This window comes from Oryctolagus cuniculus, chromosome 10 (assembly GCF_051225735.1).
Source record: "Oryctolagus cuniculus isolate XC-2025 breed Fujian yellow rabbit chromosome 10, ASM5122573v1, whole genome shotgun sequence".
Lineage (NCBI taxonomy): Eukaryota > Metazoa > Chordata > Mammalia > Lagomorpha > Leporidae > Oryctolagus > Oryctolagus cuniculus.
Window position 1 is genome coordinate 105,295,800 of NC_142876.1, and position 18,841 is coordinate 105,314,640.

The 18,841-nt window shown below is 40.0% G+C and overlaps 1 protein-coding gene across 1 annotated transcript in view; it reads right to left on the reverse strand.

Annotated features, from left to right (window-relative positions):
- Window positions 1-18,841, reverse strand: part of TOPAZ1 (testis and ovary specific TOPAZ 1) — a 76,379-nt gene that overhangs the window by 53,048 nt on the left and 4,490 nt on the right. The window contains exon 4 of the mRNA XM_051851862.3: window positions 661-722. Within this exon, the coding sequence (XP_051707822.2) occupies window positions 661-722 (62 nt within the window). The remainder of the gene's footprint in view (window positions 1-660; window positions 723-18,841) is intronic.

An 18,841-nucleotide genomic window follows, 5' to 3' on the forward strand; every position in this document is an offset into this window, starting at 1 on the left:
CTCCACTTTGGATCCAACTCCTGCTAATGTGCCTGGGAAAGTAGTGGAAGATGGCCCAAGTTCCTGGGCTCTAGCACCCACGTGACAGACCTGGATGAAGCTCCTGGCTCCTGGCTTCAGCCTGTCCATTGCAGCCATTTGGGGAGTGAACCAGTGGATAGAAGACCTCTTCCTCTCTCTCCATCTTGCCCTTCCCTCTCTCTAACTCTTTCAAATCAAATTTTAAAATATTTTAAAAAATATTTAGAACTTCAAAGTAAAAATAACTTTACTTTGTTATAATTCTGTGATAATAAACATATATAAAATTCTGTGATTCAAATATTTAAATTTAAGATCAGCTGACAATTAAAATTTTAATGGCTCAGACTGAAAATGATAAAGCAAAAACATGCTTAAATTTCAAAGACTACAAAAATTGACAAAGTCAACTATTTATGTTTTATAGACAGAGCACAATAAAGTTATTTATTCAATAATCAAATGGAAAATGTCTCAAAATGTGATCTGCTGGTCAATTAAAACTGAGAACAAAAATCTACGGATAACAGATTCTACAATGAAAAGCTCTTTATTGTAATGAATTCATTCTGACTAGGCCTCAGTGGAGATATAAAAACAGACGTCAGTAATGCATATTCTAGAAGTGTCAGATTTTACCTGCTGACAAGGAAGCACAAGTCTCTGACTTCATCAATCCAGGGTCCAGTACAGAAAGTTCTCTATTATAAAGTAAACAGAACTTTAACATTTTCACAGATTCGAAGCAAAACTATCTTGTTTCTCTAAATATCATCTTACATTATCTTTAGCAAGTGATGAGTACCACATATGCATCCATGTTAGGGAGTGCTGCCACTCTAACTCTTACTCAGAAAATCTGACAAGATGCCTTACACATTTTTTTTTTTTAATGAAGGCATTTTTTAAAAGAAGATAGTGTTTAGCTTCTATTTTCAAGCATAAATGTATATTTAGTTTCCAATATATAAAAAAAAGACAACTAAAGAATAGTTTGAGATTTTTTTTAGCTACTTAAGACCATTTAGAATCTAAAGATTAAAGCTATGGAGATGAGAGTTATACTAAGCTGGATTCAAATACTGTTCTGTTGCTTACTTTGAACTATGGCAAAACTATTTAAATTCCTGAATTTAACCACAACTGTAAAATGAGAATAATACCTACCCAAAGGTTATTGTGAGGATTAAATGACATACGTTTTTATGAAGCCAACAGCAGAGGTTCACCGAGTAAGTATATACACAAATACAAGGGCCACTCAAATACAAGTGATTTAACACTATCACATTTCTAAAAAATTAAACAAACATTCAAATATGTAAAAGTACATCAAATAAAATATAGCAGACATCCATAATCTCACACTGATCCATTTAATAAACAGATTTTATTCAGCAAATCCTATGGCTCTACAACTGCTTAGTGGTTCAGGATTCCTTCTTAGGCAAGAACACTGTACGTACCATTCTATGATGTTTTAGAAAAACATGAAGCATTTTCCCCAACATAAACCCTAGAATCAGAAGTATATAGTTTAAAAGACAGGAAAATAATACAAACTGAAAATACTCATATGGAAATCTCCCTAACACAGACTGCTACAGACTCATACCTAGCTGTCAATTAGAAGTGTACTTCCAATTCAGTATTTGAAAAGCCTCTTAAACTCAAAATGTCAAAATCTGACCTCCTCAATCCTACCCATTTGCATTAGAGATTTATGGTAATACCCTTGTCTGAAATAAAAGAGAAACCAGATATTACCCCATCATCGTTAACTCACACCCATCTGATTAATCAACTGACACTTATAAACTTCTCTTAAATCTACACCCAATTCTGTCTTAAGTTACCATATCCTTTGTTCTAATTAACACAATAGCTCCCTGCCAATTTATTCTCTATACTACAGCTATAATGATTTTAAAAGCATAAATCTGATCAAATTCTCTCTTTCAAGTCCTTCAGTGAATTCCTAAGTGCTGAGGATAAAATCCAAACTCACCATAAATTCTAGTTCGCTGAAGACAGTCTGTTTATACCTGTTGTCCCAGCCTAGTGATTAATGATACTTCTCCATCCCTTTCTCAAAAGCTTGGCAGTTCAAAAGCTTTGTTCTAGGGCCATCTTACTTTTAAATTCCTTCCTCAATGAGCTTCTGCGTATCCTGGAGCTCGATTTCTTACCATCTGAACACGAAGCCACGGGGCGTTTCAGTTTCTCAATTTTTATCACCTAGTGATTCCTAATCACTAATTCCTACTCATCCCTTAAAGTTTCACTTTCATTAGGAAGCTTTTAACACCTTGCACTTTTTTAAAAAAGATTTTATTTATTTATTTGAGAGGTAGAGTTACAGACAGTGAGAGGAAGAGTCAGAGAGAAAGGTTTTCCTTCTGTTGGATCATTCCCCAGATGGTCTCAACGGCCGGAGCTGCGCCAATCCGAAGCCAGGAGCCAGGTGCCTCCTCCCAGTCTCCTATGCGGGTGCAGGGGCCCAAGGACTTGGGCCATCTTCTACTGCTCTCCCAGGCCACAGAAAAGAGCTGGATTGGGAGAGGGGCAGCCGGGACTTGAACCGGCACCCACATGGGATGCTGGCACTGCAGGTGGATTAACCTACTGTGCCATGGTGCCAGCCCCCACCTTGCACTTCTGTAATATTTTATTCCACTTGCTTAATTATTTGCCTCCCTTGGGATACTAAAAGTACGGTGAGGACAAGACCTATCTGTGTTGTTGCTCTTCATACATTTACCACCTAACAAGTCACAGGGGAGACCCAAATGAAAACATCTCTCTCCTTTCTAGGAATTTCCAATACATGATGAAGCTCACACACAATGCGACAAAATATACTGAGAATGTGCCAACGGAACTATTGCACCAAAGCCCTGGGCTAGCACATCAGACGTGATTTGACCGAAAACTGAATGAGGCCGGCGCCGAGGCTCACTAGGCTAATCCTCCGCCTGCAGCGCCGGCACCCCAGGTTCTAGTCCCGGTCAGGGCACCAGATTCTGTCCCGGTTGCTCCTCTTCCAGTCCAGCTCTCTGCTGTGGCCCGGCAGTGCAGTGGAGGATGGCCCAAGTCCTTGGGCCCTGCACCCTCATAGGAGACCAGGAGAAGCACCTGCCTCCAGGCTTCGGATCAGCGAGGTGCGCCAGCCGCAGCGGCCACTGTGGGGTGAACCAATGCAAAAGGAAGACCTTTCTCTCTGTCTGTCTCTCTCACTGTCCACTCTGCCTGTCCAAAAAAAAAAACAAAACAAACAAACAAAAAAAAAAAACAAACAAAAAACTGAATGAAACGAAAGAGACTTTTAGATCAACATATCAACATATGCAAAAAGATCACAGTACACAGCACATAATGGAAACAGCAAGTTGCACGCTTCATCTTTCACTAGCCTCTCACTGCACTTTCTTTCCTTCAATGCCATAGTTTTCAGAGACGGAAGGGAACGAAGATCCAATGCAGAGCCTTAGAGAGCCAGGCCAAGCAATTCTAAAGGCGACTAGGACCTGGTGAGGCAGTCTCAATAGTCACTGGCAGAAGAATTTCTACTTCAGAATGTCACATGGTAAAGGAGATATTAAGGGAGTTCAGGAAGATCAACCAAGAGGCGTTTATAATAATCTGCTAGAAAGTTAACAGAGTAGCAGCATGAACTGAGAAGAAGGAACAGTCATGAGGTAGATTGAGGTAACAGCATGAACAGGATTAAGTAACTCCATAGAGAAGAACAGGAGGAGACTTCTGTGGCCTCTAATTATCCTGAAAGTTGCATTCATAAATAGGTATACCAAGTAGATAGATTTAATTTCAAAGCACTAATGTAGTTTTTATAATACTACTGGTATCATTAATACAGATGTAAGAAACTTGTTACCAGGAATAGCTCATTTACAAGGAAGATCAAATTACATGTGGTCCTCTTGTAATCAGTAGTCTAGGTTTTGAACTTGAGATACTCAAGGAAATCCACCCAATTTAGAAAAGAAAAAAAAACTGAGCAAAAGTGCAGTCTACAGAAACATGTTATAGTTTTGCATTGGTGGAATGGAAAGTTAGCGTGGGAAAGGAAAAAATGAAAGGTAGAAAGAGTAAAGGAGAGAAAACAGACTTGGATGTAGCTATAGAAATACCGAGAAGCAAGAGAGATCTGAGGCCGGCGCCGCGGCTCAATAGGCTAATCCTCCGCCTTGCGGCGCCAGCACACCGGGTTCTAGTCCCAGTCGGGGCACCGGATTCTGTCCCAGTTGCCCCTCTTCCAGGCCAGCTCTCTGCTATGGCCCGGGAGTGCAGTGGAGGATGGCCCCAAGTCCTTGGGCCCTGCACCCCACGGGAGACCAGGAGAAGCACCTGGCTCCTGGCTTCGGATCAGCGTGGTGCGCAGGCCGCAGCGGCCACTGGAGGGTGAACCAACGGCAAAGGAAGACCTTTCTCTCTCTCTCTCACTGGCCACTCTGCCTATTAAAAAAAAAAAGAGAAAGAGAGAGATCTGAGCCAAAAATGGGGCTGTAGCTGTTAAGAGAGGCTGAAATCTCTCTGAAGACCTATACAGATTATATAAAGCCAGGCCTGTCTCAGAGCTTTTTTCAAGTGAGTGATGAAATTAATTGTGTCCCAATCAGGAAGCTTTTAAACACTGAAATAGATGAGACCATATCACTTATAATAAGGAAAATATTGTTTTTGTAAACCTACTGTGTCAGGTTATTTTTATGTGTACACTGTACAGTAATGAAAAACATTATCTTTCTTGTGGGTAACTGAAAAACGTCAGAAGATGACTGCTTTAGACTAATTACTAAAATTAATAGTGTGAAAAGTACTGCCCAAGAGAGGAATTCAGAATGCTATTGTCTCCTCCTGAGAAGCTAACAACCAGCGGAGTACAGTCAATGTTCGCTATTTACTCAGTCACATACAGTTTGTGAATAGGACAGGACTGCCACCTATTTACTAGGGCAATTATACTGCAGTCAGCACAGCCATAACAACAGAAATGTTACTGTGCCAATTCACTGGGTCAGAGCTTCCCTAGCATGATGCCATGCTGGGAGGTGCTTAGGTCTCCTGATATTACAGTTGTTCAACCAAGCACAATATTCTTTATTCCCACAAGAAACAATGTTTTCTGTAGTCCCAAAGAGAAAAACACCAGAATGAAGATTCTCCATATTACCCCACTAGGGAGAGAAAGTGATCAAAAGTGATAGTTTATAGAGAAATTGAATAATTGAATTAAAGCCAAAGAAATAAACAAAACACCACTTTTCTAACAGACAGTTGTGGAGAGAGGGAAGAGACTTTGAGCAGGCTCTTTGTAGTTCCAGAGAGCTATGATACTTACACGCCATATATCCTTGGGCAAGTCAATCACTTTGATTCAATTATAAAGAGAGGACAAGTTTTGGCATCAGAATTATTGCATTAAATGAAATAATTTATCTAGCACAGAACAGACACTAAATCAGTTATTAGGATTAATAAATGCAGTACAAAAACTTACACTATAGGATCTAACCAGCTATACAATACAAAGGGCCAGCACAGAAAAGTAAGCTTCTTGAAAACCATGCAGGGAGTCACAATAAAGAAAACACCCTTTCTTTTGGTGGAAACCTGTTTTTGGTTTTGATTTTTTAATTTTTTTGAATTTATTTGACAGAAAGAGTTAGACAGTGAGAGAGAAAGAGACAGAGAGAAAGGTCTTCCTTCTGTTGGTTCACCCCCCCAAATGGCCACTATGGCAGGAGCTGCACTGATCTGAAGCCAGGAGCCAGGTGTTCTTCCTGGTCTCCCATGCAGGTGCAGGGCCCAAGCACCTGGGCCATCCTCCACTGCTATCCCAGGCCACAGGAGAGAGCTGGACTGGAAGAAGAGCAACCGGGACTAGAGTCCGGTGCCCATCTGAGATGCCAGTGCTGCAGGCGGAGGATTAATCAAGTGAGCTATGGCGCTGGCCCTATGTTTTGATTTTCTTAAATCATTTGATTTGGTAAAATTGGTGGTAAGAATATTCTATTCTAGAAGACCAACCCTTCTGAGGGAATCAACTGGGATCAAGTCAGATTCTGAGAAAGTACTGCAGTTGGTTATTTAGAGCCCAGATATAATTTGTTCACAACAGATACATGCTAGGCATGGGTCTAAATGGGACTCAAACCCCTGGCCAAAAGTACTAGACTTCTCTTTTCTGTGCATTGGTATGATCCATTCTGGCCCCCACCCCTCCACTGAAGTCTGTAATTTTTCAGTTCTGGGATGGACAATGGCCTAACGGATATATGTCCAGTTGCAATGGTGAGTATAACCAATAACCCCTGACCATCATCATTGATTCTGTGCTCATATGAAAGTTTCAAACTCAATTTGTCAACTTCCCTGATCTGGCATCACCTTACTTATCAAACCTTCTTTCACACCAATCTTCCATATTTACTTCCTTTTGAAAGGCTCCACTGTCTTCATTTACATTCAGATTCCAATCTAGGCACTTGTGAAACAGTCTGCAGTTTTTTTTATTTTATTTTTTTATTTTTATTTTTGACAGGCAGAGTGGACAGTGAGAAGAGAGAGACAGAGAGAAAGGTCTTCCTTTTTTCCATTGGTTCACCCTCCAATGGCCGCCGCGGCCGGCACGCTGTAGCCAGCGCATCGCGCTGATCCAAAGCCAGGAGCCAGGTGCTTTTCCCGGTCTCCCATGGGGTGCAGGGCCCAAGCACCCGGGCCATCCTCCACTGCACTCCTTGGCCACAGCAGAGAGCTGGCCTGGAAGAGGGGCAACCGGGACAGAATTCGGTGCCCCAACCGGGACTGGAACCCGGTGTGCCGGCGCCGCAAGGCAGAGGATTAGCCTATTGAGCCACGGCGCCAACCCTGCAATATTCTTAAATAGGCATTGAAACCTAGTTCTCTCCTCTCCCTCAATGTATGAGGGACTGGACTGCGAAGTTAAGTAAGACAAGGACATGTCCTACTCTCAAGCCCAAGTTTAGCAAGTAGGGGACATGCATATCCTGCTGTAATGAAACCAGCGCATCAATGAGGTAGCAGAGGGTGTTATGGGAATGTAAGGCTCCTGCCTCTGCCTGAAGGAGTCACAAAAGCCTTCCCCATATACATCACATTCACGTCTACCTCTACGTTTCCCTCTGCATATTCCACTTCACTACTTTACCTCTCAAATTTTTCCCCATTCCTCTTTGTTAATCTAAATCAATCCAAACTCCAAAGATCCAAGGCCTTTTTTTTTTTTTTTTTTTTTTTTTTTTTTGGACAGGCAGAGTTAGACAGTGAGAAACAGACAGAGAGAAAGGTCTTCCTTCCGTTGGTTCACCCCCTCAAATGGCTGCTATGGCCAGCATACTGCACCGATCCAAAGCCAGGAGCCAGGTGCTTCCTCCTGGTCTCCCATGCGGATGCAGGGCCCAAGCACTTGGGCCATCTTCCACCGCTATCCCAGGTTACAGTAGAGAGCTGGACTGGAAGAAGAGCAACCAGGACAGAACCGGCGTCCCAACCGGGACTAGAAACCAGGGTGCAGGTGCCGCAGGTGGAGGATTAGCCTAGTGAGCCGTGGCGCTGGCCCCAAGTGCCTTTTAATTTCTCTTTTATAAATTCCTACTATTCTTATACTTAAATTTCTATATTTTTGTTTCAAACACATTAGTTTCTTTCCCTACCTACATATTAATTTCCATCAATTTCTGGCAGATTCTTAAAAATCTCAATAATCCATGCTGTAGTGTAATTCAACTGGTAGTTTAGCAGATAATAATAATCCTATAATCTACTACAGATTAACTATCCTGCACTATTATTGGAAATCTCAGGTAATTTCTAATGATGCAGGAAATTACAAAGTTTGGCCAATTTCAGCCATTACAAATTTCTGAATTCACCAATTCAAATTTTAGTAGATAAGTTCTAATACTTTTTTAATGCTTTGTATTTTAATATACACTTTCCCACTGTTGAGCCTGACAGTGAATAAGTCTTCTACCACCATTTAAAAACATTACAAATTGTCCCTAATCAGGTCTGACACTATTTCTCCGACAATTTAATCAGTTCAGGTTCATCTGCTGGCTTTACCACTAATAGGCAGCCCAGAGCTTCTGACAATATCTGGGCCTAGTCTTTCTATCTTTCACTTTTATATTGTAAAATTAAAAACTCATTCTAGTAGGTTTCAACCTCTCAGCATCTTAGAGGATAGAACAGAAGCATATGAACTGAGCAAGTGGTAAAATGGACAGAACTGACATTAGAAATGGCTGCGACGGCCACTGGAGGGTGAACCAACGGCAAAGGAAGACCTTTCTCTCTCTCTCTCTCTCTCTCTCTCTCTCTCACTGTCCACTCTGCCTGTCCAAAAAAAAAATATATATATATATATAAAGAAAAGAAATTATATTTCAAGCTTTATTTAGTTCTGGAGCCATTAACAACTTTATATGTGACTCCTGACATTTCATATGTGATTACAAATCCTCTAGTTTTCCCCATTAAGGTTTATCCTAACATTGTAAATGACTGTGAAACTGGGATTTTCAGTGCAGAACAAAAATTAAAATATGAAAACAAGGCTCATTTAAAAATTTCAGAATCAGATATGCAAGGCAAAAAAAGAGCCAAGAAAAGTTTAACTGGTGCTTCTGAAATGAAGGGAAATGAAGTTTAGAGACAACAGAAAAATTATTTGAAGTAAAAACTTGACACTGCAAACCAAAATAGCTCACCATAGTTTCAGGAAAAATTGATACATAATTACCAATTATAAAACAGAAATGTTAGTTTATTCATGGTTTTCTAGTACAACAATAGAATCCAGAAAGCACAGGAGCAATGTCTACACAGTTGTGAAAAAGAAAACTGTATACTGATAATTTTAAACCAAATTATGTCAATCTTATGAACCCAAGACCTTAGAAAACATGGTAATGATGAACACTTCTCCAGTTTTGTTCCGAAATCTAGCTAACTCAAGATATGAATCAAAATAGTAAGATTAGTGGACAGTATAAAGTATTCATGATAAACACAGAATCATTTTAAACAAACAACCAAAAAGAACTGTTTTAAATTCAGACTACTAGAATTAGATTAAGATATTCGAATAGAGAAGGAGCTTACTGCTCTAGTTTAGGAGAAGATAGTTTTAAAGAAGTGGAGAGTACAGTCTCAGGGAAGAGTTAGAGGGAAAACAGCAGAGGAAACTCCACACAGAGGGACACGGTGGACCTATGTGGAGGGTGTGGATGTGCACAACTCGATCCAAGCAGCTGAGGACCTCAGCACCAGCCCTGGAATGAGGCGAGACCACTCTGCAGCAGCCCAAGTCACTGGCAATAAAGCTGCAGGAAGAGCCTGGAGGGAATCCAGCTTACAGCCCTGTCAGGGGTAGTATATCTGCCAAACTAGAGGAGAAGAAAAAGCGGGGGGGGGGGGGGGGGCATGTTTCTCTCTCCCCAACACCCTGCAACAGTGCCCTCTAACAAGCCGATAGAGGGCAGGCACCATTTTTTACCTACCTAATAGCTTTACTAGCTTGTGTCTGCAAACCAAGCAACAGCTGAGTGGTCAGGCGGAAAGAACTGACGAGGGGGGTGGGTGGTTGGGCATCGTGACTGTGAGAGGTTTGTGTGCCATGACTGTGAAACACTAAGACTGCATGGGAGGGCTAGAGTGTGGCTGCGACTTTGGGCAGACACTGTGGGAGGCTCCACTTGATCCAGGCTCCCTGATTCTCTGGTGGTGGTCATTGCTGTGGAATTTGTGCTTACACCGAGGACTATACAGATCCTTTGTGTCGTTCTTGTGGCAGCATGGATGAATATTATATCCACTGGGGTTAGCACCAGGCACTAGTGGTGAGCTGAGACTATGCCAACAGAGCAGAACAAATCTCCCCTCTGATTAAAAAAAAAATGATAAAAAAGAGATTTACTATGCCCAACCTGATGTCACCTTGGATACTCCCATCAGCCTGGAGCACTGAACAGGGCTCCCTGGCCATACCCACCACATGCCACACTCCACTAATCCACAGAGGCATAGTCCAAAGATAAAAGCTGCCACAGGGAAAAAACAAAGAAGAAACCAATCAACAAGTATCTCCAGAAATGACAAATAATAAATGCAGCAATTCAAGTAAGAATAAGGAAGACAACATGACACACCAAAAAGAACATAATACTTCAAAACTAGAATATGAAGATGAAGATACTGTGGAAATGCAAGAATGGAATTGGAAAAATTGATTGTAGGGTTAATTAGAAGTAATCAGAAACAAACACATGAACTAATGGAATCCATACATGACATTGAGATATTGAAGAGATATCAAAATACTGGAAATGAAGAATTCAATAAAACAAATGAAAGTGTGGTGAAAAGTCTTGAAAACAGAATTGGTGAAGTAGAAGAAAGAATATCTGACTTATGAGACAAATTACAGGAAATTATACAGTCAGACCAAAAACAAGTAGAAATTAGGAAACTAAAAAAAAACACTGTTGGGACTCTACAGGATACTATCAAATGACCCAACATGTGGGTCCTAGGAGTTACTGAAAGCATGGAAAGAAAGAAAGAATTAGAATGCCTTTTTAGTAAAATAGTAACAAAAATCTTCACTAATTTGGAGAAAGAAAGGGACATACAAATACAGGAAGCACACAGAACTCCTAAGACATAACCAGAAAAGATCTGGTCTACAGAAAAAGATCTGACTACAGCACATTGTAGTCAAACTTTCCACAGTAAAACATAAAGAAAAGATTCTAAAATGTGCATGAGATAAACACCAGAATACTTTCAGAGGATCTCCAATTAGACTCACAGCAGACTCTCATCAGAAACCCTACAGGCTAGGATAGAATGGTGAGAAAAAGTCCAAGTCAACCCAGAATACTGTACCCTGCAAAGCTCTTATTTATGAATGAAGGCAATATAAATACCTTCCATAACAAACAGAAACTGAAAGAATTTGTCACCACCTTTCCAGCCTTGCAAAACATGCTTAAAGATGTGCTGTACACAGAAACACAAAAATATGGTCATCATGATGAAAGACGGTGAAGGCAGGAAATCTCCTAGTAAAAGTACAAAGGAAAGCCAAAGTGCAAAACAGGAACCCTTAAGGAAAAATGGCAGGGCAAAGTCCTTACTTATCACTAGTCACCTTGAATGTAAATGGTCTCAACTCCAGTTTAAAAGAAACAGACTGGTTGAATGGATTAAAAAACAAAACCTATGTATTTTCTGCCTACAAGAAACACATCTCACCAACAAAGATGCATGCAGAGTGAAAGTCAAAGAATGGAAAAATATACTCCATGCTAACAGAAACTAAAAAAGAGCTGGTATAGTCATTCTAATATCAGACAAAATAGGCTTTTACACAAAATTGTTAAAAGAGACAAAGAAGGGCACAATATAATGACTAACGGGCCAATTCAACAGGAAGATGTAACTATTATAAACACAGATGCACATAATTACAGGACACCTGGCTATTTAAAAGAAATGTTAATGGATCTATAGGGAGACACAGACTTCCATGCAATAGTAATGGGGGACTTCAATTTCCCACTTTTAGCAATGGACAGATCAACCAGACAGAAAATCAGCAAGGAAACAACAGTTAATGGACACAACAGACCAAATGGACCTAACAAATAACTACAGAATTTTCCATGCTATGGCTGAATACACTTTCTTCTAACCAGTGCATGGAACTTTACCTAGGATTGACCACATGCTAGGCCATAAAGCAAGTCTCAGCAAATTCAAAAAACTGGAAATCATACCATGCAACTTCTCATATCACAATGGAATGAAGCTGGAAATCAGCACTCCAGAATCTCTAGAACATATGCAAACACATGGAAACTCAAGAACATGCTCCTGAATGAACAGTAGAACACTGAAGAAATCAAAAGAGAACTCAAAAAATTTCTAGAGACAAATGAAGATGACAATACAACATATCAAAACTTATGGGATATAGCAAAAGCAATGTTAAGACAAAAGTTTATAGCAACTGATGCCTACATGAATAAACTGGAAAGGCACCGAATAAATGAGCCATCAATGCATCTCAAGGACCTAGAAAAACAACAACAAACCAAACCCAAAACTAGTAGGAGAAAAGAAATAATTAAAATTAGAGAAGAAATTAACAAAACTGAAACAAAAAATACAAAAGATGAGCAAAAGAAAGAGCCGGATTTTTATAAAAAGTAAATGTAATTGACACACCATTGGCCCAACTAACAAAAAAAAGGAGGGAGAAGACCCAAATCAATAAAATTAGACATGAAAAAAGGAAACATACCAACAGACAGGACAGAAGTAAAAGGAATGATAATGAAATTACTACAAAGAGCTGTATGCCAACAAACTAGAAAACGTGGAAGAAATAGATAGATTCCTGGACACATAAAACCTACCTCAATTGAGTCAAGAAGACACAGAAAACATAAACAGACCCATAAGCAAGACAGAAATTCAATCAGTAATAAAGGCTCTTCCAAAAAGAAAAGCCCAGGAATGGATGGGTTCACTGCTGAATTTTACCAGACATTTAAAGAACTAACTCCAATTCTTCTCAAGCTATTCAAAACAACTGAAAGGGAAGGAATCCTCCCAAATTCTTTCTTTGAAGCCAGCAATCACCTTAATCCCTAAACCTGAAAAAGATACAACAGAGAAAGACAACTAGAGACCAATTTCCTTGATGAACATAGACTCAAAAATTCTCAGCAAAATTCTAGCAATCAAATCCAAAAACAAATCAGAACTATCAGCCAGACCAACTGGGATTCATCCTGGTATGCAGGGATGGTTCAACATTTGCAAATCTATCAATGTGATTTATCACATTAACAAACTGCTAAACAAAACCCACATGATTATCTCAATAGATGCAGAGAAAGCATTTGATAAAATACAACACCCTTTCATGATGAAAACTCTAAGCAAACAGGGTATAGAAGGAACATTCCTCAACACATTCAAGGTGATATATGACAAACTCACAGCCAGCATTCTACTGAAAGGGGAAAAGTTGGAAGCATTCCCACTGAGATCCAGAACCAGACAAGGATGCCCATTCTCACCACTGCTATCAATGCAGAACTGGAAGTTTTAACTAGAGTCATTAGGCAAGAAAAAGAAATCAAAAGGATACAAATTAGAAGGAGGAAATCACACTATCCCTATTTTCAGATGACAAGATTCTACATATAGGGGAACCAAAAGACTCCACTAAGAGACTATCAGAACTCAACAAAGAGTTTGGTAAAGTAGCAGAATATAAAATTAACACACAAAAATCAACAGCCTTCATATACACAGACAACGCCACAGCTGAGAAAGAACTTCTAAGATCAATCAAATTCACAATAGCTACAAAAATAAAATACCTTGAAATAAATTTAACCAAGGATGTCAAATATCTCTACAATAATTACAAAACATTAAAACAGAAATAGAAGAAGACACAAAAAAATGGAAAAATCTCCCATGTTTATGGGTTGGAAGAATCAATGTCATCAAAATCTCTGTGCTTACAAAAGCAATTTACAGATTCATTGCAATACCAATCAAAATATCAACAACATTCTTCTCAGACTAGAAAAAATGATGCTGAAATTCATATGGAAACACAGGAGATCCTGAATAGCTAAAGTAATCTTATACAACAAAACAAGGCTAGAGGCATCACAATGCCAGATTTCAAAACATACTACAGGGCAGTTAAAATCAAAACAGCCTGGCGCCTTTCTCTGAAGGGAGGAAGGAACCTCCACTGTGATACGGCCTTGACTAAACAAGTTCAGAGTCGGTGAACTCAAGGGGCTTCCATAGCCTAGACAGCTCATAGCAAGAGCCTCGGGTGACTGCTGACGTCATCAATAAGAGTGCCAATTGTTAAATCAACAACTAGAGTCACTGGGTACATGCTCCCCACGTAGGATCTCTGTCCTTAATGTGTTCTACTATGAAACTTAAAAACAACACTACTAGTCGAACAATACCCTATACCTTGTGCGGTTGTGTGAGTGCAGCCTGTTGAAATCCTTGCTTAGTATATACTAAGTTGATCTTCAGTATATGAAGGTAATTGAAAATGAAACTAGATGAAGGGCAGGATGGGAGAGGGAGTGGGAGAGGGGAGGGCCATGGGAGGGAGGGAGGTTGGGGGGGAAGCCACAACAATACAAAAGTTGCACGTTGTAAATTCACATTTATTAAATAAAAAAAACTATATAACAAACAAAAAAAGAAAAAAAAAGAACTTAATACTTTACCCTTTTAGTATTTTTTATGTTCTACTTAAAACTATTGGTTGAACTCTGTAATTAATACACAATTACTCTTAGGTGTTTAATTAATGCTGTAACTAGTACTCAAATAGTATTTTACACTTTGTGTTTCTGTGTGGCTGCAAACTGTTGAAATCTTTACTTAATATATGCTAAATTGATCTTCTGTATATAGAGATAATTGAAAATTAATCTTGATGTGAATGGAAGGGGAAAGGGAGTGGGAGAGGGGAGTGTTGTGGGTGGAAGGGAAGTTATGGGGGGCGGGGAAGCTATTGTAACCCATAAGCTGTACTTTGGAAATTTATGTTCATTAAATAAAATAAAATATATATTAAAAAATAAAATTAAAAAAAAACAGCCTGGAACTGGTACAAAAACATGTGGATAGACGAATGGAACAAAATAGAAATGTCAGAAATCACTCCAAGCATCTACAACCAAGTTATATTGACCAAGGAGCTAAAACCAATCCCTGGAGCAAAGACAGTCTCTTTAACAAATGGTGCTGGGAAAACTGGATTTCCACATGCAGAAGTATGAAGTAAGACCGCTACCTTACACCTTACACAAAAATCCACTCAAAATGGATTAAAGACCTAAATTTGCAACCCATTACAATCAAATTATGAGAGAACCTTGGGGAAACTGCAAGACATTGGCACAGGCAAAGCGTTCTTGGAAAAGACCCCAGAGGCACAGGCAATCAGAACAAAAATTGACAAATGGCATCACATAACATTAAGAAGCTTCTGTATTCCAAAAAAGCACTCAGGAAAGTGAAGAGCCAACCGACAGATAGGAAGAAATTATTTGCAAACCATACAACTGACAAAGGATTAATAACAAGAATACATAAAGAGATCAAGAAAAATCCACAACAAAACAACACAGTGAAGACCTGGGCAAAGGACTTATACAGATATTTTTTAAATTTTTTTTTTATTTTTTTGACAGGCAGAGTGGATAGTGAGTGAGAGAGTGAGAGAGTGAGAGAGTGAGAGAGAGAGAGAGAAAGGTCTTCCTTTTGCCGTTGGTTCACCCCCCAACGGCCACCGCGGCTGGCACGCTGCGGCCGGCGCACCGCGCTGATCCGATGGCAGGAGCCAGGTACTTATCCTGGTCTCCCATGGGGTGCAGGGCCCAAGTACTTGGGCCATCCTCCACTGCACTCCAAGGCCACAGCAGAGAGCTGGCCTGGAAGAGGGGCAACCGGGACAGAACCCAGCACCCCAACCGGGGCTAGAACCCGGTGTGCCGGCGCTGCAAGGCGGAGGATTAGCCTAGTGAGCCGCGGCGCGAGCCCAGACATTTTTCAAAAGAGGAAATCCAAATGGCCAATAGACACATAAAAAACTGTTCAGGATCACCAGCCATCAGGGAAATGCAAAGTAAAACCACAATGAGGTTTCACCTCACCCTGGTTAGAATGGCTTACATACAGAAATAAACTAACAACAGATGCTGGTAGGGATGTGGGGAAAAGGGCACACTAATCCACTGTTGGTGGGAATGCAAACTGGTAAAGCCACTATGGAAGACAGTTTGGAGATTTCTCATAAACCTGCATATAGCCCTACCATATGACCCAGCCATCCCACTCCTGGGAATTTACCCATAGGCAATGAAATCAATCTATGAAAGAGTTATCTGTACTCTCATGCTTACTGCAGCTCAATTCACAATAGCTAAGACATAGAATCAACCCAAATGACTGTCTACTGAAAAGTAGATAAAGAAATTATGGGATATGTACACAATGGAATACTACACAGGGGCAAAAAAAAATGAAATCCAGTCATTTGCAACAAAATGGATGAATCTGGAAAACATTATACTTAGTTAAATAAGCCAGTCCCAAAGGGACAAATACCACATGATCTCCCTGATCTGTGAAAACTAACAGACCACATAAAAGGCAATCTGTAGAAGTGAAATTGACACTATGAGAACAATGACTTTGAATGGCCCTTGTCTTGACTGTTGAGGAGTGTTTTTTTTCCCCATACTATTTTCTGAACTCTTTACTTAACAGTTAATTATATGTGTATGAAGTTAACTGTAGATAGATCTTGGTAAAAATAACACTGGTAATATGAGAGGGAGGAGGAAGATGTGTGGGAGTGTAGATGGGAAGAATCGCCATGCTCCTAAAGTTATAATTATAAACAATATGAAGTTTGTAACTATAAAGCTGTATAGTTCTGTATACATTCCTATGGACTTACTTCTAAGGGTACAGTTTAAACCTTGCCATGGCACCCTAAATCCCCTTAAGCTGGGTGGTAAAAATAGCATTTTAAGTGTTAAAGTGATCATATGGAAGGTTTAAGCATTAAAGTGATCATATAGATAGGATTAAGTGTTAAAGTGATCATATAAATAGGATTATGTGTCTGGTAATAATAATAATAGAATTAAAAAGGAGTGATGCTCCAACATGGGAAGCAGTCCATATAACAGACTTACAGAATGAAAAATGCCCTAAAAGCACTCTGACCTCAGAATCAGCCCTTAAGGCATTCTAATCTGGCTGAAAAGCCCATGAGAGCACTTCAATCATGGAAAGCCAAGACACTGTGGCAAAAAATAAGGAGGATTAATCAGAATTTAAGTTCTGTTACCTCTACCTTTTTGTAAAAGATTTATTTAATTGAAAGGCAGATCTGGAGAAAGGGAGAGAGGGAGAGAGGCAGAGACAGCTCTTCCATCTGCTGGTTTACTCCCCAAAGGGCCACAGTGGCCAGAGCTGAGCCAATCTGAAGCCAGGAGCCAGGGACCTCCTCAGGGCCTTCTCTGTGAATGCCAGGGCCCAAGTACCTAAACTATTCTCTGCTGCTTTCCCAGGTGCATTAGCGGGGGGCTGAATTGCAAGTGAAGCAGCTAGGACTGGAACCAGTTCCCACACAGGATGCTGGCACTTCATGAAGGCGCTGGCTCTACCTGGTATGCCACAGCAATGGCGCCTGTTATCTGTCTTTTTTAATGTGTGTTCCAACTTTAAACAGTGTTTGCTTTTCTTTTTTTTTTTTTTTTCTTTTTTCTTTTTCTTTTTTTTTTTTTTTGACAGGCAGAGTGGACAGTGAGAGAGAGAGACAGAGAGAAAGGTCTTCCTTTGCCGTTGGTTCACCCTCCAATGGCCGCCGCGCTGCGGCCGGCGCACCGCACCGATCCGATGGCAGGAGCCAGGAGCCAGGTGCTTCTCCTGGTCTCCCATGGGGTGCAGGGCCCAAGCACCTGGGCCATCCTCCACTGCACTCCCGGGCCACAGCAGAGGGCTGGCCTGGAAGAGGGGCAACCGGGACAGAATCCGGCGCCCCGACCGGGACTAGAACCTGGTGTGCCGGCGCCGCTAGGCGGAGGATTAGCCTAGTGAGCCGCGGCGCCGGCCAGTGTTTGCTTTTCTAATATGAAAAACGAACAAAGCTGTACATAGTCATTTTGTCACCAATCTTGCCCTTAACATTTTTGTTAAAATTTTCTATTTCTATTTAAAATTTATGCCATTTACATTTTCTTTAGTCATCTGAATTTTTTCCCAAAGAAACCTTTTGTTTAAGGAATACAAACTTCATGCATTTCACAAGTACAACTTTAGGAATATAGTGATTCTTCCCATCAAACTTGCCTTCCCATCCACACTCTCACCCTTCCTCCTCCTCCTCCCATTCCCAGTCCCATTCTCCACTAAGATCCATTTTCAATTAACTTTATACACTGAAGATCAACTCTATATTAAGTGAAGAGTTCAACAATTTGATAATTTTATTACTATTTTGTGGCAAAGAAGTACACTGATTCTGCCATGCCTTTGGTTTCTTTTCAGTTTCTTGCCCTTTCTACTTAAATGTAAATTATCTTCAATATTTCCACTGAAAATTGGCATATTCAATTCCTCTAATATTATGTCATGTTGATGCATACAGGTATCTGGAATGATACATACAAAGAGTAATTAATTTGTTTAGTGGTGGGATTTAATCCCCTTTTATAGACTAGCATGATGAATATGTAGTATCATTTTTACAAAATCAGCCACTATTCTCTTAAAAAATAATAAAGAACTTTCTATAATTTAATTCATCTTTCTTTCTTTCTACTTTTGGCTGTAGCTTATTGTCAGTATCCTGTCAAAAGAGAAGCCTGCTCCTGAATCTAAGATTTGTTCTATTTTTTTCTTTTTATTTCTCAAAGGAAGCATGCTATAACTTTTTTGAAACTTTAACAAATACTTCCTGAGCCCTTATGACTCATCCAACACCATGCTAAATCTTCTCCATCCATCCTTTGATTTAATCCTCACAACCCTGAGGGAAGGACTTTCCCATTTTACAGGTAATATGAAATGACTTGCTTAAAGAGGTCATGTAGTTATTTCCTAACAATGAGAAGACTCAAAAGCCTAGTTCATACTACAAAGTTCAAGCTCTCAGCCAATAAACTACGACAGGACCAAGTTCAAGTCCATATTC